Source organism: Aythya marila (assembly GCF_965140915.1).
Source record: "Aythya marila genome assembly, chromosome: 15".
In the NCBI taxonomy this organism is placed as follows: Eukaryota; Metazoa; Chordata; class Aves; order Anseriformes; family Anatidae; genus Aythya; species Aythya marila.
Window position 1 is genome coordinate 6,330,179 of NC_139056.1, and position 24,750 is coordinate 6,354,928.

General features: G+C 38.2%; 1 protein-coding gene across 6 annotated transcripts in view; it reads left to right on the forward strand.

The window, feature by feature from the left end:
- Nucleotides 1–24,750, forward strand: part of CREBBP (CREB binding lysine acetyltransferase) — a 94,964-nt gene that overhangs the window by 59,584 nt on the left and 10,630 nt on the right. For 3 of the 6 annotated variants that reach the window (XM_082772321.1, XM_082772319.1, XM_082772323.1), the window contains 15 exons: nucleotides 1,132–1,548; nucleotides 2,188–2,367; nucleotides 2,600–2,786; nucleotides 7,620–7,738; nucleotides 7,874–8,113; nucleotides 8,607–8,695; nucleotides 14,178–14,258; nucleotides 14,942–14,998; nucleotides 16,873–16,950; nucleotides 17,444–17,511; nucleotides 21,227–21,377; nucleotides 22,161–22,307; nucleotides 22,737–22,850; nucleotides 23,129–23,294; nucleotides 24,550–24,717. In XM_082772321.1, coding sequence (XP_082628447.1) covers nucleotides 1,132–1,548; nucleotides 2,188–2,367; nucleotides 2,600–2,786; nucleotides 7,620–7,738; nucleotides 7,874–8,113; nucleotides 8,607–8,695; nucleotides 14,178–14,258; nucleotides 14,942–14,998; nucleotides 16,873–16,950; nucleotides 17,444–17,511; nucleotides 21,227–21,377; nucleotides 22,161–22,307; nucleotides 22,737–22,850; nucleotides 23,129–23,294; nucleotides 24,550–24,717 — 2,262 coding nt within the window. The remainder of the gene's footprint in view (nucleotides 1–1,131; nucleotides 1,549–2,187; nucleotides 2,368–2,599; nucleotides 2,787–7,619; nucleotides 7,739–7,873; nucleotides 8,114–8,606; nucleotides 8,696–14,177; nucleotides 14,259–14,941; nucleotides 14,999–16,872; nucleotides 16,951–17,443; nucleotides 17,512–21,226; nucleotides 21,378–22,160; nucleotides 22,308–22,736; nucleotides 22,851–23,128; nucleotides 23,295–24,549; nucleotides 24,718–24,750) is intronic. The other 3 variants (XM_082772320.1, XM_082772322.1, XM_082772324.1) reach the window with 2 other exon arrangements.

Consider the following 24,750-nt stretch of genomic DNA (forward strand, 5'->3'; position numbering starts at 1 on the left):
TCTAAATTTGTAACCCCACTTCTGAGCAGAAAATGTTTTCTAACAGGTAGGCTTTTTTGTTGCAGTAGTGGTCAGTGAAGTAACAGGTATTTATGATGACAAGGTATATGCATTTCTGCAGGGAGATGCTCGTTTTTTTATTTGTGTTTTTTTTAGCTCACTGTTCAAGTAAAGTAGGTTAGCTGGGGCCTCCGCAGTTCTCTAGTACAGCCCAATCTTCAAATGAGAGACAACTTAGCCCTCCTAATCTGATCTATGTCAAGTCAAGGTTTGTAGATACTCCATCCTGAAAATAATCAATTTCTTACACGCTGGTTTGGTCATTTTACCACCTTTGTAATAGAAAAAAAATCTTAATGCATTTAATTACTTAAAACTGACTATATGCAGGCAATACAGAAGCGAGTTTTAAATTTGAATTCTCATCTGCAGGAAATTACTGGTTGTTAAGGATTTCTAAGAGTAAAATGTACATCTGAGGGTAGTGTTCTTTTTTTATCACTAATTATTTGATGCAGTTTTTAGTAAAACTTTAGTAAAAGTCTGTGTATGTCCAATATACTTTATTGTTGCTGGTCTGAAAAAACAGATCCACCATTTCCTTCAGCATCTGGATTAGTCTAATTGGAATTTAAAAGATCAAAGCAAAAAAAAAAAAAAAAAAAACACCTTAAGTCTTGCACTGTGCGACAGAGCAGGCATTAAAAATGTTGAGCTGTTTTCCAGAGCAGGGCTGCTTGAGAGTCCTGGCCTAAAATGTGTATTTGCTTGAAACCATTTTGTATGCAAAGTCTGAACTTTGCCCAGCTGATGGTATGATTTAGAGTTTGCCTGCCTGCAGGTTTCTGTTTTACTCAGCGATCGCGAGGATTCCCTTTCTGTGCCAGTAGTATTCAAGTAAAACGATACGTGAGGCACATCTAGGTCTAGGAGCAAGGTCTTTGACTAAGAGCTGATAAAAATGATCAGAGAAGTCAGAGCATAGTTATCCACAGTAGCAACGCTTGTTTTGAGGTGATTGCATATTAAGACTTGTTTTAAAGATGACTTCAGTGCTGTGACTTAAAGGGTGGGTGTGATTCCCAGAGTCTGGGGAGTAACATGTCTCTAAGAGGTTCTCTCTCCCTTTAGCAGGGGCAGGTTCCCAGTGCTGCTCTTCCCAACTCCATGAACATGCTAGGACCACAGAGTGGTCAGCTATGTCCACCAGTGACCCAGCCACCTCTACATCAGACTACGCCACCTGTGTCCACTGCTGCTGGGATGCCACCTATTCAGCACCAAACACCAACTGGAATGACTCCTCCTCAACCAGCAGCACCCACTCAGCCATCAACACCAGTCTCATCTTCAGGACAAACCCCTACACCGACCCCGGGTTCTGTTCCAAACGCAACACAGACACAAAGCACACCTACAGGGCAGACTGCAGCACAGGCTCAAGTTACCCCGCAGCCTCAGACCCCAGTTCAGCCCCAGTCTGTGCCAACCCCGCAGCCACCCCAGCAGCAGCCAACATCTGTGCAGGCACAGCCACCTGGCACTCCAGTAAGTACCAGAGAGTTGCATTTTTTTCTTGTGTAGTGGTGTTCCACATGAGTCCTCCCTATGTATAGCATCATGTTGTGAATGTATAGAGCCTGTACTTTATATGGTTGTCAATAATAGCTTCTACTTTAGAGCAAAGGGGGCATTATTTAGATGTGTAAAAATGTGCATTCAGATGTTCTTGGCATTGTTTGAAGGAGGGGGGCATAATGAATGACTTCAAACTGCTCAAAGTAAAAATGGCAGCAAAGTGTGGAAAGATGAGGAATAACGGGCCTAATATTATATTTGGCCTTGATCACAGTCAGTCTTTCCTGAACATGCAATTTGCATAGGTTTTTTTCTTTTAAGTTTTAGTCAGGAGGAATGCACATGTCAAGGAATGTACCATGTTTTACTGGGCAGGTGTTTTCTCTGTAAAAGAAGCCTCTTTGGGGCAGAATTCTTCCTTGGCTTCTCCTCTGTAATACAGAGTTACTGAATGTGTTCTATAGCAACTTGACTACAGTGAGCTCCTATATCCATGTTCTGCACTGTTTTAGAATATCATCTCATGTCTTTTTTGTGCTGTTCATTTTTTAGTAAAGGAAAATATTTCTATATATGCAGTGTCTTTCTTTTGTACTGTTTTTACAACAGCTATCCCAGGCAGCAGCTAGTATTGATAACAGGGTCCCCACCCCTGCCTCAGTTGCTAGTGCTGATACGAATTCCCAGCAACTAGGACCAGATGCACCAATGCTAGAAAGCAAATCAGAAGTTAAAACTGAAGAAACTGAGCCAGAGACTAGTGAGACACAAGTGGAAGCTAAGACTGAGGTAAATGAGATTCTATACAGCTTAACTGAAAGCAGTGATAGATATAAAAGCACTTAATAATGTGTCTGAATTGGTGAGCTAAGGGGCGAGAGGAGGGTAGTTACTGGAAAGTAACTGTCCTGAGGACAGCCATGGATGGAGAGTGCTTTGACGATCTCAAAAGCTAATATTTTGAATGACTGAAGTTTGAGTCATAGATGTAACAGTACATCTTGTTGCATCCTTTCTTAAGGTGGAGGAGGATTTACAAGGATCTTCACAAACAAAAGAAGAAACAGATGGAACAGAACTGAAACAAGAGCCAATGGAAATAGAAGAAAAGAAGCCTGAAATAAAAGTAGATGTTAAGGAGGAAGAGGAAAGTGGCACTAATGGAACCACTTCACAATCCACATCACCATCTCAGCCCCGCAAAAAAAGTACGTATATGAAAACTGAGTTTTTCTTGGGTACTTAATACAAGCCTTTTATTTTCCACACTCTCTCTTCTGCTTGGGAGGTGTGTTTATTTTTGAAAGTAGGATTCTTTTAATGTTACTTGAATCAAAGGTGACAAAAGTGGTCTTGATCCCACCAGTATTCTCACAGTTTCCTGGTTCTGCACAGAGGACCAAGGGTAGTAGGGCAGTGATTGCAGCATAGATTACATACGTAAATCTCTCCCTGCACATCTTGGCCAGTGCTCTTTCATGGGAGCTCAGTGTGGATACAGTGCTGTCAGTAACCAAGAAGTATTCATTACTTTGGTTTTCTCTAAGAGGCTGCATGCACAGCCTTAAAACTGAGTTTTAGCCTTTACTTCTCTGAGAATCAGGTGCTTGAGCTCTTTTTCTGAGTCTTGGATCTCCAAGACTAGACTGTTACTCTGGCCTTAAAATTTATAAAAGAAGTCCTGTGTAGTTTGCTGTGTACTATTTGTTTGAAACTTTTCTCCTCAGAAATAGTTAGGTCACTGGTCTCTTAAGTTAACCTACAGTGTTAGCACAGATTTGTATCTAAATGTGTCTATACAGTATATTTTTCCAAAAGAAAACTCAAAGGTATTACAGATCTTGAATGGACTAACAGAAGTGATCGCTGCATGCCTTTGATTAGTAAGAAATATGCGAGTAAGATTATTAAAGAAAACGGGCCAAAAGAAATCACTCCTTTTTGTGGTGCAGGCTTACTTGTAGTCCAACTCTGCAAGATAAGTTTTTTGGACTCAGGCCCCAAAACTTTATCTGTCTTGATATCTGTGTCCCTTAGCATCTGTTCTTTTGAGATGACCCTTTCTTTGTTTTGCTTTTGACCAAAGGTAAGCTTTCAACATGATATAAAGATCAAAAAAAAAGAATTAAAATTATGTTCCATTTCATTTTTAGCCTTTTCTTTTGAAGGAAACTACTTATAATTACATTAGAAGAACATGACAGGTGTATACTTTCCAGAATGTGATGAAGAATTCAAAGATTTAGTTTGTGCAACTTGAATCTTGATCTCTTGTATATGCCTTGGGTTGCATTTAATTACTAAACATAGGATTTTTATAATAAAACACAGTAAACCACGTTTTCCCATAGATTCTAATTTCAGTTTGTAGCACAGTGGGCCAGCCAAATGAGAGCGTGCTGCTGATCTAACTGGCAGAGTCTATTTCAAACAAAATGTAACATAGGGAGTGGAAAGCATATTAGTGTTTATAAACCAGTTATGTTCCCAGTGGAAAGAATCATTGCTGCTTGTTTAGAAGTGTGCTTGCAAGTAAATCCAGGGGTGAGGTTGAAAGACGAAGGCTCTTACAGCATTAGTCTGCGCAGAGCTATACTGCATCATTCCAGTGATTCCGTCTGGGTTACCCTCCATTTCCAGCACCTCATTTAGAAACACATTTCTTGTCTTAGAAATACTGTCACTAAGTAGCTGTGTAGTATAATACATGTGCAGCTTGAGCAGGTACAACTACATCCACAATTTTAAATGGAGTCATTTTCCCACCAAGTAGTTTATCCAACTTTAATAGAGCGTTTGTATGAAAATGCTAAATAAACCAAGAGGTATTCAAGAGCAAATACCATGAAGTGTGCTTAAGGGTTATAATATATCTTAAAACCACTTACGAGATTCATCTCATGTTTTTCATTGGTTTCATTCTTCATTGGTATTTGGTACTCCTGACTGCACAGGAGGGATGAGGTTTTCCTAAGGTGAACGACATGGGCTGCAGCTGCCAGAGAGAGGTCTCCCAGCTGGAAGTGGGCATGGTGTGTGCTGTAAGATCATTTAGCAAGCAGTAGACAGGCATCTTAATGTTTGAAAAGATTCACCTGGGCCTTAAAGGAGTGGTTTCAGGGGTAGAAGTGGCTTCTGTTGCAGAGCTGGAATCTCATCTATTTGTACCCCACACATCCAGGTGTACTGAACATCATAGGCCTGGCTGTACTCACCAGTATTACTAGATTGTGACCTGACTGAAGAGGTGGGAAATGCTGTAAGGGCTAGACAACAGCAGGCTAATAATGCTGAACTACAGGTCTGCGCAGTTCACCTGCACCAGAATTCCAGGAGATTAGCTTTTCTGGAGAACTGCAGACACCTGTTTCAGTGAGCTCTTCTTCCTCTCCCTGTTTAAAGTTTCATCTTTGTAAATGGGGGCTTGATACTCAGAAATTTGGGGTTAAGATTTGGTTTCTGTGCATCTAATATAAGCAAAAAGGGAAGGTTTTTGTTTCCTTGCCTGTTACCTTGCAGTCTTAAAAGAAAAAGTGCTCCTGTCTTCTCATTGTGGATGAGGCCACCTTACAGCTTGGTGGCCTTCAGATTTTTTTTTTTATTTTTTTTTCCTTCTTTATAAGACATAATAATGCAAAACCTGCAAGGGCCTGGTTTGAGGGAGTCTTTTCAGGTGTATTGTTCCTATAATTTTGAAGAAGTCTTCATCTTCCTTTCAGAATTTTCTCCTTAGTAATCATAAGCAGTGTTTCCTCTGAAGAAATAAAAATTTAAAAAAGGGGGAAAAAAAGTAGCATTATATTCTCTTCTGGCAGATAATACATCATCATGATGCAGGCAGAGATCCCATCTTCTTACCACCCACGCATCCAAGACAAAATTGGGATAACTGGATGCCAGCTCCTTACAAAGATCATGCTACAGGGGGAGAACTGAGAGCATATAATTGTGGCAGGGGGGAGAACAGAAACTTTGCTGTAAAATCTGTGTACGGAGAGAACCTCTGATCAAATGTTCTGTTATTAGTCATTTTCCTTAGAGGCAGAAAAGCTTTTTTGCTGCTAAAGATGAAGGCGTATCAACATTTGTAGGTGAAGTCATAAACCTAAATAACTGGATTTTGATTTTTTTTTTCAAACCAGAATGAAAGTGGATTGTAAACTTTCTCAGCAATGATAATTATTTTTTAAGGAACTTGGCAAAAGTTCTGTGGAAGCTCTACTCTTTGCTTTTAGATCTAGATTCTCGATTCTTTCTATTTTGAAAGATTCTCTAGCTTAGTGCTATATTGTGATATGGGTCAGTACAGGGAAACTTTTTAACAGCAACGTCAAGCAGGTGGCCAGAATAGACTATTAAAAGATGCTTTTTGACTGTTAAATCTTACTTTATAACCTGATAACCCAAAGAACTTAATCAAGTAACTGAACCAGAGTAAGACAGTTCCAGAAGCAATACAGAACACTTTTTCTTGTGAACAGAATTCTGTATTTCCTGCTGTTCTTGAATTCCATAATATAACTTTGTTTATACAATTTCGAGAGCAATGGTTATATTCTTTTCATGGGAAAGTGCCAGCATAATGGAAGAGAATTACCATTTTGTCAGGAGTGAGATAATGGCAACAGCTGCACTGATCATAAAGTTGCATTTGCTGTTGTAACAACAAAGGTGGGCCTCTGGCTCATCTTGTTTTTAATCTGCCTGGTTCGAGTTCAGTAGTTGCAGCGTAAGATCTTGATGTATCAGTAAGGCAAGCCCTTGCTGAAGCCCTTATGGCAGCTTATGAAGTCCTTTGCCATGATTTGGCTGACTTGGGGATGCTGTCTTACCTCTCGTGTGCATGAGCAGCAGTCCTTTCTCCAGTTACAGGCAATGCACTCAAACTCTTGCAGCTTCCCTCTGCTCTCCAAGTACTACTTTAATCCTGGCTAACAATTTCCAGGAGCTGCAGCATCCACAAATGCTTAAAACACCGAGAACATAATGTTTCAGAAATCGTTGAGTTGCATCAACTTGGTTTCTTGTCATGCTTTATTTTTTTTGGTGTAGTTTCTGTGAGCACAATTGAGGCAAAAGCTTCCGTCTTGGAAATATAACCCTAATGAAAAAAAGAGGGGAAAAAAATATTAATATAATAGTCATAGATTTTTAACCAGAAATCATCCTCCCAAAAAACTCGTATCTTACCAAAGCACCATCTGAGTGACAAAAGCAACGATCAGCCTTAAAGGGGTCTCTGTAGCCCCATTGATTTAAGTGCTTTCATGAGAACTCCTAATTGTTCCATTTTATTGGTATTGTTCTCGTTTCAACCAGGTAGATAAATATTAGATGCCAACCTGCTCTTCTTAGTTGACTTTTTTTTCTGAATAATAAGCATTCTTCCCTATTTAAACGCTCTGTTCCTAAGGAAATAAATGTAATTACGCTGTTGAGAGGTTCAAAGAGCTCTCCAAGTTATCATTATTTTTCAGAAAATGCATTGCCTTTCTTGTCCTTGTCATCCACTATTGAAAGAAACATGGCTGTTGCCATGCCACTGTTGCCAAGTGGTTGTAATGATGCATATATATCTTGGAAGTATTAACACTTTCAAAATCAATTAAGGGTCCATCAGACCTGGATTGCTTGTATACTATGGCCAGAAAATTCCTGTGCCAGCTATCAAGACATCTGGTTACCTGCTGAAGAGCTGTCTCCTTGGCCCTGTCCACTAGGCTTCCTTTGCTAGAAAAATCTTGATTCAGGAATAGCAAAAGATGTCAGAAGGATAAATTTTGCATCCTCTTGAATATTGTATCGCTGAGGCTTGCAGTTGTTTTTATCCCCTTATGCTGAGAATATCGTCTAGTGTGATTTGAGTAAATGCAAAAGCTACTCAGTTTCTTGATTATAAGTTTTGCTTTTAATCACCTATGCAGATGGGAAAATCACTTATGAGATTTTTATGTTAACGTAGCTTATGTTTTGGGGTGGGGAGTCAAGTGGTTAGGATACCTGAAAGGAAACTTTCTAACCTTTCCAACTTCTCTTAACAGTTTTCAAACCTGAGGAGCTGCGCCAGGCTCTCATGCCTACCCTTGAAGCTTTGTACCGGCAGGACCCAGAGTCTCTACCTTTCAGACAGCCTGTGGATCCCCAGCTTTTAGGGATTCCGGTGAGTTGGCATTAAAACATATTAAATGTTCTAGTATTTTGTCTTTTCTCATATAAACGTTTTATCTTTTCTGTTCAACATAGTGTGATCAATTGACATCTTAAAAATAAAGGATTTTTGTGTGTGTGTTTGAAGGACTACTTTGACATTGTGAAGAATCCTATGGACCTTTCAACCATTAAACGTAAATTAGATACTGGGCAGTACCAAGAACCGTGGCAGTATGTGGATGATGTTTGGCTAATGTTTAACAACGCCTGGCTTTACAATCGCAAGACTTCCAGGGTCTATAAGTTTTGCACTAAACTTGCGGAGGTGTTTGAACAAGAAATTGATCCTGTTATGCAATCACTTGGCTACTGTTGTGGGCGCAAGGTAAGTATTCCAGGGCTTTGGATGGAGTTGCATTTTTCCAAAGGGCTTTGCTTGATGGATCAGATAAAACATATGCTTTGTGTACTTTTTTAAAAAATTGAAATAAGGAAATAAAAGTGCTAGTAAAAATTCAGCTTTTTATTGGGACACTAAGAACTAAAAAAAAAAAAAAAAAAGTGGATAGCATCCTGCTTGCTATTATTCTATTATTGTATCTTTCTCCCTTGGAGAATACCTTTTTTGATCATAAGCAATATTAAAATGTTTTGCTTCTTATGTCCATTGCAATAAAGTAGGTAACTAGAGGGGGGTCAGCTTTGTAGTTCATATAGTTACTGTAATTCCATTAAGAGAGCTTTACTAGTATATTTACAATAGCTTAGAAAAGTGTTATAATGTATTATGATGTTTTTAAGTGTCGGGTATGCCTGATAGATACTTGATTAATACAAGTTTACATTTTAAAGTATCTTTTCTCCCCATTGTTTTGCAGTATGAGTTTTCTCCACAGACCTTGTGCTGCTATGGCAAGCAGTTGTGTACTATTCCTCGTGATGCTGCCTACTACAGTTACCAGAATAGGTAAGTCCTTGACTTTTTTTTTTCTTCCCTTACTCAGGAAGCAAAATCCTCTGAGTTCTCTACACTTGTGGAGGAGGACTATTAACCTTTTCTTTCCTTCATCTGCTAAGTCAGGAAAAAGTTTCTTGTTTATCCTTGCATGCTGTCCTTTTGCAGGTGACCCTTTAGCTTCCTGTACTGCAGGTTGATACACGCAGCACTTAAGTGCTTGCTATTAGCTAGGCTGCACCACTGAAGTAGAAGTTCTCTGTGTTTTCCATAAAATCAGTAGCAGGCCTTACTGGAGGGAGAAGGACAGAACTGCAAAAAGGCACTGAGAGATGTATGTTGCCTTGTTCTGGGAGAACTATAAAAACATGCAGTTTTATTTCCAAATTACTGACAGAATTTACAAAGCAAACAGTATGGTAATAAATTTTAAGACTCACGTTCTGTCTTCCCAGTTAGTATTTAATTATTTTTAAACTAGCTTTGACTTAGCATTGGAAACTTCACAGATTCCATGAAAAGCTAGGAAAATAATACTCTATATTAGATTTTTATTAATACTAGGATTTGATGTTAGTATTATTATTAAACAACTGTTAGTATTTTAGTATTTTCCATTTAATGCTTAAATCAACAGTTCCATAATGGATAACAAAGCAAGCTTTGTTCTTGGGTTTGGTCTCTTAGGTTTCTTTTTCCCTCCAAAAAAAAATTACAAAACATAAACAGGCTAAGAAACAAACTTCCTTTTCCCTGTTTAAAACAAAGTTATGAATTTCTTTTCAGAGGCCTGACAGTCTATCAGTCTTACAACTTCGAAGTGGCACAGCAGGCTGTCATCTAACTGAGGTTGTAGAATGAATCTAGGCAGTCAGTGCTTGCATTTAGTATCTCTTAAAATGATCCCTACATCACAAAACACATTGAAAGGTGGTGCGAGATTGTTGTGTACCACATAGCCAAAGCAGTTCAGATATGGGAGATGAAAACATGTTGGGTCAGAGGTGGCTTTTGTGAGGCAGATAGTATTGTTATGGAGGAATGTAAATTCACAGGCTCTCATAAGAGATTTTATACAGCTGCTGTGAACTCTGGAAAAAAGAAAAAAAAAGTCAGCCTGAAGAGAAATAAATAAAATGCATTTAAATGGATAGTACTTCAGTAGCCACTGTGATCCTTAAATACCAATTCTGTGTGGTAGAATTTCAAATACTTTTTATATTATGCATCCAGATAGTGCTGTATGTGAAAAGAATAGCAACTTCAAAAATAATTGAAGAAGGGGTCGTTTTTCTTTGTTATACCTCTCCTGTTTAAGTTATTAGGAAGTCATTTGGGTTGCTCAGTGAAAGGTTGCTAGCACGAAGTACAGGGTTGGTGGGGCAGTGGGTTCCTCTGGACTTGGTGGCATGCTATTTCAATTTCCTACCTGTAAAGTTCAGTCTAAAAAGGTAGTTACAAAAGGTGGAAAAGAGGCACTGGGAAAGGGAGGTAATCTGCCTCAGTGTCAATAGGCCAGTAACTGAACTGAAGTAGGCATAGATCTCTGTTCATCCAGGTACACTGAGAAAGGGTTGGGGGCTTTGGGATTATTTTTTTCTGATTTGGTTTTATTTTGCCTTTTTTTTTTTTTTTGAGGTTTTTATATCAGGCCAATTAAATCAAGACTGATGAATGTTTTTTTGTAGTGTGTTTGTTTTAACAAGATATTTCTGAAGATCAGTCATCACATTTTTAAGTGTACATTTAGCTTATCAGATCAGAGACCCCTCATTCAACAGCTGTATTGCTGAAAAAGAGTCAAATTAACTATTTCCTATAACAACAATCTTCAGATCTTAATTTTCTCTTAAAGTATTAAATCAGTGGAAGAAAAAAACTGTGGCTCCAGCTGATCTTTACTTGGTCAAGTATTCTTGGCTGTTCTGTAATTGGGAGATGTCAACATTGGATTTATCTGAAGTCCAATGTATTTCATAAACAAATTACAACTAAGAGTGATTAGGCACCATTGAATAAATTAACTCGGGTACGGCAGTTCTGTGATTAAAAATTAATTATTTGGAATAGAACTATTTGGCTTCCATACATTACAGAGAAGCTTAGGTTAAAATAAGTGTTCAGAAAATATGCTTTTTGTGTCAGTGTCCATTTGAAAAAAAAAAAAAGTGATTGGTGTTCCACATCAGTACTAGCATCCAGTTACTAATTTAGAATTTCCTTCAAGTACATTTCAATTACAGTTGGAAATTCACGTGTTAATGTAGAAACTAAGTCTCTTCTGGACTTTGATATTGAACCATAATTTTACTCTTCTCTGATAAACAGGAATCAGTCACGTGAACAGTCTGCATTTGAAAAGCTTTTCATTTTTCATGTGTTGCAATAAGTACATCCCTCAGATTTTCTGACTGTTACAACTGAAGTATTGTATGTTTCCGAAAGTTTTTGTTGAATATTTGTAGTGGCATGCAAAAATCAATGAATTTCAAGCAGGTCTCCATTTCTGAGGGTGCATGTTCATAATAACTTAGTTATTATTTCACCTTGGTTATTTTATGGACAGATGTTCATGATCTTCAGGTGATTCATTTCCACTGTATTTCAATTTCCATTTCTTCATTTTAATATCATATATGAAGGCTTGACTCTTGCTAGCGTTAGGCTTCGGTTCTGCAGCACGTAAAGATCCCGTGCTCTGCTTCCATCTGCAGATTGCTGGGGAACCGAAGCGCTGGTCTCCTGCGAGACCGAGCTTCCCACAGCCGCAGCGTGAAGCAGGGGCGAGCAGTCAGGACCGGTGGAGCTAGTTAGATTTGTGTGGTGTGTCCTAAATCCAATATTGAAGGCAGCCTCGCTGCTCAGCTTCAGGGGAGCGCTTTGAAAGCCCATAAATGATTCTGAAAATGGATCAGAACGAACTATTTCTGGGATTGCTGAAATGTAACAGTATTTATAGAAGCCTTGATCAGGGATTTTTTTCTTTACTTACACCCCCTTTTGTTTGGGTCCTCATGCGTTTCAGTCCTTCCCAATTTGACTCCTAAAATAAGCAACCTTGTTAATAAGGAAATAATCAGTGGGAATTAGTGTTCGTGGGTTTGTTTCTTGTTTTTAAATTGAAGAAAATTTTAAAGAAGGGGATGATTTAAAAAGAAATGCGGACAATGTGTAAAAAATGATATAAACTCTCACCCTATTATGGCTCTAAAAAAAAAATACTAGAAGATACTGTATTGTTTCAGAGTATGGGCTGAGGAGCAAGTGAAGTCAGTGTAAATGAGATGTGAAGTGTCACTACACACTCCCAAAAAGCTCTTCTGTAATATTGCTCTGTAATAGTCGTGAAATATTTATCACTCCCAGTGATTACAAAATAATGGAATAAATCTTTTCTCCTGGCCTCATTCTGTTGCATTAGCAGCTCCAAAAGCCTTGGTTTTGCTTGAGAGGATGATGTGTTTAATCCTAGTTGAGCTGACCCAGAGAAGACAAGTCACTTGCAGTTTAACTTGCGGTAGGCTGGCAAGCAGGGAGCAGACATCTTAGCTCACATGGTTGCTATCAAAGTTGCAGCTGCCCTGCTGGTAAGATTATTACACGGATATGTCAGTATGGGCTATATTAAGTAGAATAAAATACACCTTTTTCCTCTTTGTGTCGCTGCACGCCCAATCCCACAGCAGAAGCAGCATTCAGTGTGCTGCTGCATTTAAGTGGTTCTTGGCTAGCGGAGTCGCTCTTGAAGCCTGAGCCAGCTGGCAGAGTTTGTAGAAGTTTTAAGGCTCTTGTAAATTATGCTATGGTAACACAGACCTGGCTCCAGTTTGGGGAAGATGCAGATCACTCATAGGAGCTTCTTTCCTCGATTCTTCGGGCACTGCTGAAGGACCCAGTCCCACTTGCTTGCATTGTGTTTTACAAGCATCTAAAAAATGTCTGGTGGTGACCTCATGGCCAGTGCGTGTCGCAGGAAGAAATCCTGACCCGTAAATTTCAATAGAGGCCTATAAATGGCTTCTGTTGTCTGACGGTCTTGGAGATCTGTCACCTGGCTTCCAGTAGTTTAAGTGTCTGAGTATGTGTTTTAAGGGGCAAGCTGCCATATTAATCTCCATCCCTTAAGTTGTTGGTTCATTGTGACACTGAGTCGTGTTTGATGCCTTTTATACTTACCATTCTTACAGTTCTAGCGTTTGAGTACTAAAACTGCATCTACTGTGCTGCCATTGCTGCTTATACTCTCTCACTCCTGATCCTCCATAAAGCTCCTTTATTTTGATGATCCTTTGTGGCCTTCCTGCATTTTACAGCTGTGGCCTCTCTTTGTTACCTTTGTTCATGTGTGAATTCATATCCTTTCCAAACATTTAGCCTCTTGTTGTTTTTTTTTAATGACCCTGACAACTTTGGTTCCAGTTCATCTGAAATAAAACAAAACAAACAAACAATGCCAAAAAAAAAATCTGTGTAACTTAGATTTTTTTTCAAATGCAGATTGTATTTTTGTAGAGTTTCGTTCCAATTTACTCAGCTCTGCTTGTTAAATTGCAATATTGGTTTTGCTGAGTATAACTTGGATTGGCAGTTGGTCTGGGGACCAGAAATTCTGTCTCGTATTCGATTTGTAAAGCTTAATTGCACATCTTTACCGTATTTGATAAATATATTGTATGTATGTACAATATTTAATGTTGTTCACATATATACATATATCGTATTTAAATAGATAAATGGCTGGAAACTCTGACCCATAATTGCATTTCTGTTAAATGTTTGTCTAGAGTATGGATTTGGTTTCATTTATATTAAATAATATAAGCTGAGCAATTGGTCACATTTAATCTTATAGTCAAATAACTTTTGATTTAATATTTTTATAGATTTTTTCAATACCAAGTGTTTCTGCTTTTATAATTTTTACTGACAACCAGTAAATGCTTTCAGCATATTTTCTAATTGCTTAAATCTGTAAAAGTGTGCTATTAAAGCTCTTTGACAGGCTATTTTTTTAACCAAAGGAAACTTGATCAGTCTAGAGCCTGGAATCAAAGAGCATTTTTTCCTAAGTGATGCAAATCAAATCCAAATTCTTAAATTTGAAGTCTGTATCTACGTAGCGCTTGGTAGCTACTTCATTAATCCTCCCCAAATTTTGAATCTGACGCTCGACTATTTGTTAATAATGATGGCCGAAATGTATAAAATGAGACCGAATGCTAATCTGTGCTTTGCCTTGGCTTTCTGCTCTGTGTTGTCTTGGTGTTTGCGTCTTACCTCTTACGTCTGTGCTGTTTGTTCCCTTCCCTGTTCTCTAATCCTGCCCTTCCCTCCCCTCTGTTCCTTCTCATTGTCCACACTGACCCATCAATCAACCAACAACGCCCCCCCTTTCGTCGTGGTGATCTGCCCTGCTCTGGTTGGTGGCTCCGTGCTTGGGTGGCTGTATATTGTGCTGGACCAGTTCACCCAAATATGGCCTTCTTGCTGACAGGTATCACTTCTGTGAGAAGTGTTTCACTGAAATCCAGGGGGAGAATGTCACCCTGGGTGATGACCCTTCCCAGCCTCAAACGTAAGTCGGTTCCTTTCTCTTTCACATTTCGTTTTTAGGAGGGGGGGCAACGCGTAGTCCTGATACAAATGTGTGGTGTCGATGGGGAAATGCTGGCTTTCTTACTAAAGAGAGATTTTTGCAGTAACAAATAACAGTTGTTACTGCGCGAAGTCTGTGCGGCAGTGTCTGCTCACGCTGCTCAGTGAAATAACGTGGTCGGGAGGGGGGAGAAGGAAGCTGTGTCAATAAATGTCACTAATCCCTTATCTTTTCAAATGAAAGACTTCTGCTAATCCTGATGTCTCGCCTTTTGAAGCACAGCTTTTGTTTATGAAACCAATGGCTTGTCTTTAACCTGGCCAGAGAATAAGATGCCCTAAGATTTATGAGGAACACAAGCTGCTTTGGAAGGTGGCTGCTTTACTGACAATAGCTTCCCTTGTTCTTTGTGATTTAAAATTTATGTATATACTTGGCTATTTATTATTTTGCTTTTAGTTTACCACAGAAAATGAAATTGGAAAAATATTTTCTGTAGCTTAAAATAAAACGAACTGAAGTACTTTCTCAGAATAGAAAATACTGATGTGCGTTCTTCAGATTTGGTTTGCTTATTTGCTGCAGTTCAGAATAGCATGATTATGTCTCAGCCTCTGATGTAAAGGTACTACTGAGTTTTCATGTTAACTCTTTGTCTCTAGAACCATCTCTAAAGATCAGTTTGAGAAGAAGAAAAATGACACACTAGATCCTGAGCCGTAAGTAACCATACCATTCTTTTTAAGATTGTCTCATGACTTTCACTTGTTCTTTAGCCAGCACTTCAGAAATTAGCAAATAAAGTCTTCCCATTTCCTTCATTTCTGCCTAAACACAGTAAAATCTTTCTCTAGAGTTCATAGCACAACATGCAAACTTGATGTCCACTATTGATAACCAGGACAAAAACGTGAGCCCCTTTTAATGGCTGTTTCTGTTTCACTGAAATAAAAGCCTAGTTATGTTCTTCCCCTGAATATTTGAGTACCTACGAATACTCAAAGGGAAGGGGAATTAGAAATAAAGAGTGTCTAGCTGAAGATTTACTTCTTAAATTTGAACTTCTTTAATGGCTGCTGCTGCTGAAAGGGAGCTCATGTTCAATGCTGTGTGGTTCTGCCCCGCTGCTTTGTACCACTCTGGTTCACTTAGGTGAGCTAATTCCGGCTGTTGGGTGCCTGTCACACGGTGGAAAACTAACCCAGGACCAAGAAAAAAAAAACTGGGTGGGAGAAATTCCATTCCTGCTGGTGTAGTGATCTGAACTGGCTCAGTAAAGGTGCAGAAAGCACCAAAACTGCATCGCTGTGGGTGGGACAAAAGAGCAAAATCTCTTTTGGTGGTGACCTGCTGATTGTAACCCCCTCACGTAACTTGTTGCTCCTATAAGCCAGTTACACGATACGCTGAATGCTGAGGAACAGGATGCAGATAATGCAGGACCTTGCTAAATTAAATACGGGAGACACCTTGAAAAAATTTAAGATTTCTTGCTTAGCACAAAAAAAAAAAAAAAGTTGGCAGGTGTTTTAAGTAATTTTCAAATAAAGCCAAGAGTATAAAAGAATAATTTCTAAGGCGTGTTCAGCAAGGTACTGCACAACCTACTTAAAAATGGCCCTCCATTGTACCAAGCATTTCACGCAGTGTTTCAGCCACAAGCACAGTGGGTGTTCACTGGGAATTCAGCATTTTTCTCATCCAATTTAGCTAGACTTCTAAAAACATGTTTTTCTCTTCACCTGCGTGCTCAGCCACTGAAAGACATCCTCCTTTCTTGAGTCTGTTACCTGTGGGAAGTTCCGTGAAAGTCACGTGGGATGTTTCTGTAGTAGCATTGTGGTATTCTTCCTGTTGTCCTTAACTAGCGTCTGCAAGACTTGATCTTACTGGATCTTACTGCTGTTCTGTTCTCTGGCAGCTTGACGTGTAACACATTTTAATCCCTTTTCTCATCTTCGCAGATGCTAGATAGAGCTCCTTTGCCAGCCTTTTAAAGATGGACTGCTGAGCTAGACCATTGCATTTGATTCCATAAACAGAGTTGCAGTCTTAAAAGATAATTTTTTTTTTTGACATATGTTTAAAAAAAAAAAAAAAAAGTGTTGCAGACCTGTGCAGGCGAAGACAAGTTAATACATGTTTTCTTGGCACAGTAATTCACGAATGACTAGTTTTTACATTTACAGTAAGTTGAGCAACCATTTAGTCAGCTTGTGGTTGTTGCAACAATTGAAAATTAAATCTGTGAAGGTATTGTTAAGCAGAATTCTGTGGAGCTGGGAAAACTCACAACTCCACTTAGAAATGATTCAGGAAGTTTTGCACAAAAACAAATTTCACATTTTTAAGTAATAAATTTAGTACGTGTTACAGGTCTTTATATAAAGATATATAGATAGGTAGATGTATGTCCTATTTGCACATGAGATAATTAGATGTATATCTGAAGCTGTACAATGAGCATTGTTTTTAACAGGTGTATAAATTGGATCTGCCAAAGTTGATTCAGTTCCTAGCAGAGGGTTAGACAATTTTGGAAAATTACCTGACTAATAACAAAACTGATTGGCTGTTACTTTTTTCTTCTCAGGTTTGTTGACTGCAAAGAGTGTGGTCGGAAGATGCACCAGATTTGTGTATTACATTATGATATTATTTGGCCTTCAGGGTAAGATGTTTGTTAGCTTTTTAACCCTTGTGTAATAAGAGAGATGTTGTTTATATAATTAAGATTTTCTGCATTTGCTTTTTAATATGCATTAGAATCTTTTAGTAGTTTAGCACAGATGGACAAAGGCATTTCTAAATATATTTTTTGCATTTATGGTCTCTTTCACTATATTCAGGTGAAAACATGAAACAAACTTGTTCATATACTCAGATTTCTGTGGTTTCTTTCTAAAAATTAAACAATGGAAGCTGATTGGAAGTAGGTATGTGTACTAAAAACCAAATGCAGTTCTATCTGCTTAGCAGAACTCAACCAGACTCAACCAGTTCAGAAGGGCTTTAAGTCCCTCAAAAATGGAAAGATGTAAACTGTTCAAATCCAGAGAAAAATATGTTGTACTTAGTTAATATTATGCGTTCAAACCTTGACCTTAAGGTAGCCAGTATCAAGGCTTTATTTATAAGTTTTTGCTGCTTCTTTTCCTCTGTAGGTTTGTTTGTGACAATTGTCTGAAGAAAACTGGTAGAACACGTAAAGAAAACAAATTCAGTGCTAAAAGTAAGTTTGATGTTTCCATTTGTGTGTTCAATTTTTATTTTCTCCCTCACATCACTGATATCTTCTTCTGCAGTTTTTTTAATGTTAGCTTTTTGACTGAGACTTTCTGTTGTCATGGTAGACAGTATAAGAACAATTGCAAAATGGGGAGTAGTGTCACCCAAGGCTTCAGTAGCTGTTTGTATTTTATAGACCTACTCTTCACGAGTTCAGTCAGCTTTAATGCTGCCTGATGTCTTTAGCATCTATGTACCTATTTTCCCTGAGACTTAAAAAAAAAAAAAAGGAAATGAATGGAAAGGAAAAAGGCAATGAAAGGAACAGAAGAAACATAAGACTGCATGTACACGTTTCCATGTGGCGTTGAAACTGAAGTAAATTAGTGTCACATCTAGACCCTTCAAAAACTATGTAGTATAACAAGATGCACTGCATTTCAGGTGTGCTGTGGTGGTGCCAAACACTAATGTCGTTCTAGAGCTTTTCTTGCTTCTAGAGTGGACTACGGTATAAGAACTTTCAGATGGAATAAGTAGGCAATAGCATCCTATGTGTAGGCTTGGAAGTAACTGTTGTTGTAACCTTGTTGAAATGTTCACTGAAGTGTGCCAAAAACTTCTAGGATCAAGTAGTCTCCATCTCCTTAATAATCCCCATACAGGCGTTCTTTGTACACAGCTAACATCAGAGAGAATAATCGGAGAACCTTTATGCACTGCAGAGGACAAAAGCCAGGGGAAAAAAAAAAGCAGAGATGCTATTATGGGAAATGTAGTGTCAACAGCATAGAGTAGAAAAATAGTTTAGAATCAAAGTGATTCAGATGTACTTTGAAGAAATCCAAACAAACTTCAATGGCTAGAACATGCAGGTGTACTTGATTTCTCCCTTGTTCTTCGATCCTTTGAAATTCTGGGCACTACCTTGTCATAGTACATTTGTAAACCTGAATCTTCCAAATTTTAATAAAGGAGTGGTTTTACATTAAAGATTTTTGTGTGATCATATATAGTTGACTGCATTTCCAGCATAGTAAGAGATTTCGAGTGGGATAACTGGGAGGCATTGGTTTCCCTTTCCTTCTCCTTGCTCATTGCCTATCCTGTTTTCTTTTTCCCATTATGATTTGAGTCCTGCTGCCAGATTTGAGTCCAGAGCCCACTGGTGAGGTCAGCTCTTGAGATCAGACTTGTTTAACAGTGCTGTAATAGAAACACAAGAACTGGGAAGGAAAGCTGCTTCTTGTTGTCAAAACCTTGGTCTTACTATGGACATAAAAACAAATATGAGTGGTGAATGTTTAAGACATTAACATGTTTCCTTTCCCCTCATCTCACTCCCCATAATAACCCTGAGTTATCATTAGTATTTCTACACTCTCTCAAACGTGGCATATGATCAAGAAAGCACATCCCTCAGCTGAAAGCTATTGCTCAGCTGTTCTGGTAACATTCATAATGTATATTAAGTAAACCCAGTTATCTTAGCCACATTGCAAGTAAATTGCATAAAGCTGACTGATAGCAGACTAAATACAACCTGTAAACGAGTGTACAGCTGGGGTATGCTGTGAAATTCTTATCTGTTGAAGAATCTTTCTTACTAAGAAAACATATAAATATTGTTTGACTAGTAGCTAATGCAGAAAATGTTTCAAAGCCTAAAGATATCCTGACAAATAAGTCACCCAAAGAAGCATCCTGACAAAAAATGACAGTAAGCCAGAAGTCTGACTTTATTCCTGTCTGTCCGTTACTCATCCAGTAACCAACATTTGCCATTGCTACAACAAAACTTCTGTACTTAGGCTGCCTGAAAACCTTACTATGTTGTTATTGGTTTGGATACCATTCTTCAAATTTGAACTACAGATTTGATAGTCATAGAATCATAGAATGTCCCGAGAAGGGACCCATAAGGATCATCGAGTCCATCCATTCAGTCTGAGTCCTGAGCTTTTATTGGAAGTACATGCATGGAAGTACATGTCCAAGAAACAAAATACAGTTGCTTTTTAAAAGAATTTGAAAGTTCTAATATATCATAATACGTGGATTTTAGATCCATTCCTTACAGTGCATGTAGCCTTAATGCTCCTTTTTTGTCTATCTTATTTGGCCCTTTTTCTTAATTTTTTGAGTCATTTTGCACTGCAGCATAAGGAAGAAGCAGATATCCTTTGGTTGCTTAGCATTAGAAAGATGGTAAAATGAAAATACACTAAGACTGTAGATTTAACTAAAAGAGCTTTCTAAAAATGTACCAACTCATTAGCAGAAATTGAGCTGTTTCTATTTTTTCTAGTTTGTCTTAAAAGAAATCAACAAAACTAAATGATTTCTTCAGAAAATATCTGAAAATTCTTTAAAATCAACCACCTTCTGTTATTTATGGAAATCCCAATATCTTTAGCTGGTACTGTGTTGGAATATGTAAAGCAAATAAGTACCTTTATCCTTTAACCTTCTTTCAAATTATTTTATTGATTGCCATCAGTGTTGTGTTGCTGATGTTATAACCAAAGAATCTCACTGGACCAAGGGGAAAGACTAAAAGATGTAAAATAAGATTGTGTTTGACAGTTTGTATAAACTGATCGTAAAATAAGCATTTAAGAATGTAGAAAGTAAGATCTTCCTTTGAGTATATGTGGCTCCATTCCCAGTGTCGGTGCCTAAAATAATTTTTATCAAAGAATTTTTACTGCAGCATTCTATATGCAAGCTCAGTAGTCAGGAAGAAGCAACAGCCTTGTGTCTGTAGCTAGATAATAACTGAAAAACGAAGCAACAGAGAACTGAAAATTAAATGCATGTTAGTAAAACAAACATCTGTAGATTGAACCATCGTTTTAGCCAAAGGTAGTTGGTGGGCCATAGAAAGTAGAAATATTAGTGGTAAAATAAATACAGTAGGATAAGAAAAGTGATTATTAATGTTCAAGTCAAAGTGGTGTGCTACTTTTGTTTTCTTAATTTAAATCAATCTTCATCTTAATTTCTGTAATTTGTTGTGGATTTATTTGAAAACTATCACGTTCTGCAATAGTACGAGAGCAGCTATGCTCACAAAAGCTAATTGTAAATGTAAAGACTTAGAGAAGGGATCTGGACAATATGGAGACTTGAACTTTTAAAGACCTCTATCACTGTGCAAGAACTATTTAAGCTTTATGTGCAGATTACTGTAACTGTTCCATCTAAAAGCTCTCCTGAAAAGAAAAGAAAAAGCAATGAAATCTCCATTGAAGTCAAAAGGCTTTTCATTTCTGTTGATTTGCTTTGCTTGAAAAGGTGTGGCATTGAGCCAGATCTATAAAGTGATGTAATCTCTGTCAAACAGCCAAATTGTGTTTTTGTTAGGAGAAAACATTTGCAGTGTTCATAAAATAAGCCTGCAAATTTAAAAATGCTACGTAAAGCCTTCTTTGTTAGTTCACTTACTAAGTAATTTTTCCACTGTAGTGGTTTTAGTTTCCACTTAACGGTATGAATGCTTATGCTCTGGTTAAAAACATGCATTGATTTGCTGTTTTAATTTTGGCTGTAAAAAGAAAAAAAATCTTAATTTTCATGTGAAGGTAAAACAAAGGAAGAAAGCATAGTTATGCGGAGAAGTGAGCTGAGAAACTGTACAAACATAACTGACCCTGAAATGAAGTGGTTTCACCGGTATCAAAAACGTGTGTTCTCATGTTCTCCCCCTTCAATTCCAGGGCTACAGACTACTCGTTTAGGAAATCATTTGGAAGATAGAGTAAACAAGTTTTTGCGACGACAGAATCATCCTGAAGCTGGAGAGGTCTTTGTCCGAGTGGTAGCAAGTTCAGATAAGACAGTAGAGGTTAAACCAGGAATGAAATCCAGGTTAGTAATATTAATCGCAATAAACACAATGTTAATATTTTATTATGATGCCTTCCTGCACACATGCTGCAAAACTGTGCCAATTTACACCTGAATCCTGTTGCAGAAATGTGAAACTTAGGCATGAATAAGCAGGTTACGAAAGGTAAGAAAAAGTAGTATGTAGCAAGTGAACTTGGAGGAGGTTGACAGCTTTATTTGGGCTGTTTGGTGGGCATGTGGAGGGACACTCTTTGGTTTTGGTTGTAATACTCTGACTTTTTATTACTAAATCTAGAGGGAGAGTCTGACCATGCTTTGGTTAACATTGAATACGTAGTTTACTCTGGAACATTTGCTGAGATTGTTACTTACTGTTCCGTCAATTTGTTGTGTTTTATAAATACTTTAGCTTTCAAAAGTTATTATTTAATCTACTTAATGGTAAATGAAAAACTTTAAATTTTTATCAAGCATTTGGGATTTAATTCATAAAGGTAATGTTGACATCACATCATCGTAGCGCATCAGGTTTTTTACTCTGCAGTATGTTTAAAGGCTGGTGGTTTCTAAGGATGTTCTCGTATTCAGTACTTGCCTATTCAGTCATATGTTAACTATATGGACACTGTTTTCCCCTGAGTTGTGCAGTGACAGGCTCTGTTTTAATACAGCTGTGATCTGACCCTAGTTTAACTTCTGCATAAGTATTTCTAACAAGTTAAAAGGAAGTTAAAGAGTTTTTTCCTACTGGTTTTGTGACTGTCTCTTTTTCTGTTTCCTTCCTGTCACTCTTTTCTCCAGATTTGTGGATTCTGGTGAGATGTCAGAATCCTTCCCTTACCGTACCAAAGCTCTATTTGCATTTGAGGAGATTGACGGAGTAGATGTATGCTTCTTTGGCATGCATGTACAGGAGTATGGCTCAGATTGTCCCCCTCCAAATACAAGGTAATCTTGCATTTCTATACCAGTGGTTCATGCACAGAGAACATCTTGCTCCGTTCACTGGGAGATTACTTTCAACTACAGAAGAGTGGGAGATGTATTTCAATTCTGTGGATGAAATAAGTCCTACAGTGTAACTGCAAATGACTTTGAAAGGGACAACTTAACAAAAATGTTATGATTTTTGTATTTTCTTGCTGTATTAAAATATTCTTGATGTATATTCTTGCTGTATTAAAATGTTACCCATCTTTTCATTCTGAGGGCTGTTTAAACCTTCTTAAGATGCTTAAATATTCATTAGAATAATATACAATCATCTTTTTTGTTCAGTATGGCTGTGTATATACCTTCTGTAAAAGTCAGTTCTCGGTAGAAAAAAATGAAGTTCATCTGTACATCATTTTTTTCATTCTTCTCTCATTATTATAGACGTGTGTACATATCGTATCTAGATAGTATTCATTTCTTCCGCCCCCGTTGTCTCCGAACTGCAGTTTATCATGAAATCCTCATTGGATATTTGGAGTACGTGAAGAAACTGGGGTAAGTGAAATCTTTTGTTAAGAAATGGTTTTTTTCTTAGCATTTTGTTTATTCAGGATGCCAAATAGCCTTGCACTTGGGGTAGTCTCTCTTTACTTCTACCCTTTCTGAGGTCTGTGGAACGCGTGCCTTTTCTGCAGTGGGGAGAGTTTGGATTTTGTCAATAAGGTTGTTTTTCTGTCATTAGGATTCTTTCTTTCATTTTGTCTGGCTGAGTTAATTTAAAGATGGTAATCAATATCATTAAGGTTCTTTCTTTATGTGTATGTAAATTGCAGGTATGTGACAGGACACATCTGGGCCTGTCCTCCAAGTGAAGGAGATGACTATATTTTTCATTGCCATCCACCTGATCAGAAAATACCCAAACCCAAACGCTTACAAGAATGGTATAAGAAGATGCTAGACAAGGCATTTGCTGAGAGAATCATTCATGACTACAAGGTTTGCTACTGCTTGTTTGCTGAATTATTTTGATGGGCTTTTTATTTGTATCTTCTTAAAAGCTTTCAAGCAACAGTGTGATCTGGGAAATTGGGGGCAGTGTAGTCCTTTTGCATTTCTTCGTAATGTTTTTTTTTTTTGGAAAAAATCATTTGGCGAAGCTGTGCATCACTGAAGGTCATGGGCTGTCTCTATTTGCTTTCTTCAGTGAGTTTGTGAATTGTACAGCTCATGTTCTTCAGTCGACTCTGTAAGAAATACTGCAGGCATTCCTAAAGTGGACCCATGGCATCATACTCAGGTGCTTAAGGGAGAGAAGAATGAGCAAAAGCAAGTGGACTTTCCTGTACTGACTGGTTAAAAGGACAGGGTTGTCAGTATTAGCTTGTGCTGAGGGAGGGGAGAAGCTGTTTGTGGTGATTCTGGAGGATCAGGTGGAATATGGGACCTCACTAGTATGAAATAAAAAAAATTAAAAATTAAAAAATATATATATATAAAAATGGCTTTTTCACTTGAAGAAAAAGGATGGTTTTTGTCATCACATGTGTACCCAAAGCAGTAAGTTAAAGAGTGGAAAAGGTAGCATATGCCACTCCCTACACATGCTAAAATTTACATGTATTTCTTAATGGTAGTGACAGTGCATGAAAAATAATTGATGTTTTGATTGTAAATGACAGTTACTAAATGTGTGGAACAGAACAGCATAGATCAAACCTTGTCATCTGATGTGGAGTAGTAAAAGCTAGAACGTCTCTTTCTTTGCCAATAAGCTGGTCTTGATAGGAACCCTGTAGCAGGTTCCCAGATGAAGAGCTCACAGACTTTCAGATTTGTCAGGGAAAGGGTTAGATGAGACACACTTGCTGTTGATTCTGCTCTTGTTCAGAAACGGTGTAGGAAAAGCTCAGTGGTGGGGCTTGATTTTTTTTTAAATTGGTGTACCTAGCAGGGAGGGCTTTGTTACCCTTTCCAGGATTATCCCTGTCTGTACCGTCACGCACCTGTTGCGTGATGGAGGTTCAGGAGAGCCTCAGCAGCTTTCTTTCAAAGCTGAAGCAGGGAGTGAGCTGTTAGCACTACTGTCAGACCAGATCTTTGTGCTGTTCTCAGAAAAGAAGGCCTGCAAGGAGTGGGCCATGGGTCCTGAGCGAAGCACAGCTGCTCAGTGTAGCATGGATTGCCTCTCTGGTTCTCCCATCGCTCTCAGTGGTCTTCATTTATTTGTTCTTGGTATTGTGTCACTTAACAGGACATCTTCAAACAAGCGACTGAGGACAGGCTGACAAGTGCCAAGGAGCTGCCGTACTTTGAAGGTGATTTCTGGCCCAATGTGCTGGAGGAAAGCATTAAAGAGTTGGAGCAGGAGGAGGAGGAAAGGAAGAAGGAAGAAAGCACTGCAGCTAGTGAAACAACAGAGGTGAGTTAACTTTACGTGTTGTATGTGCTTCTG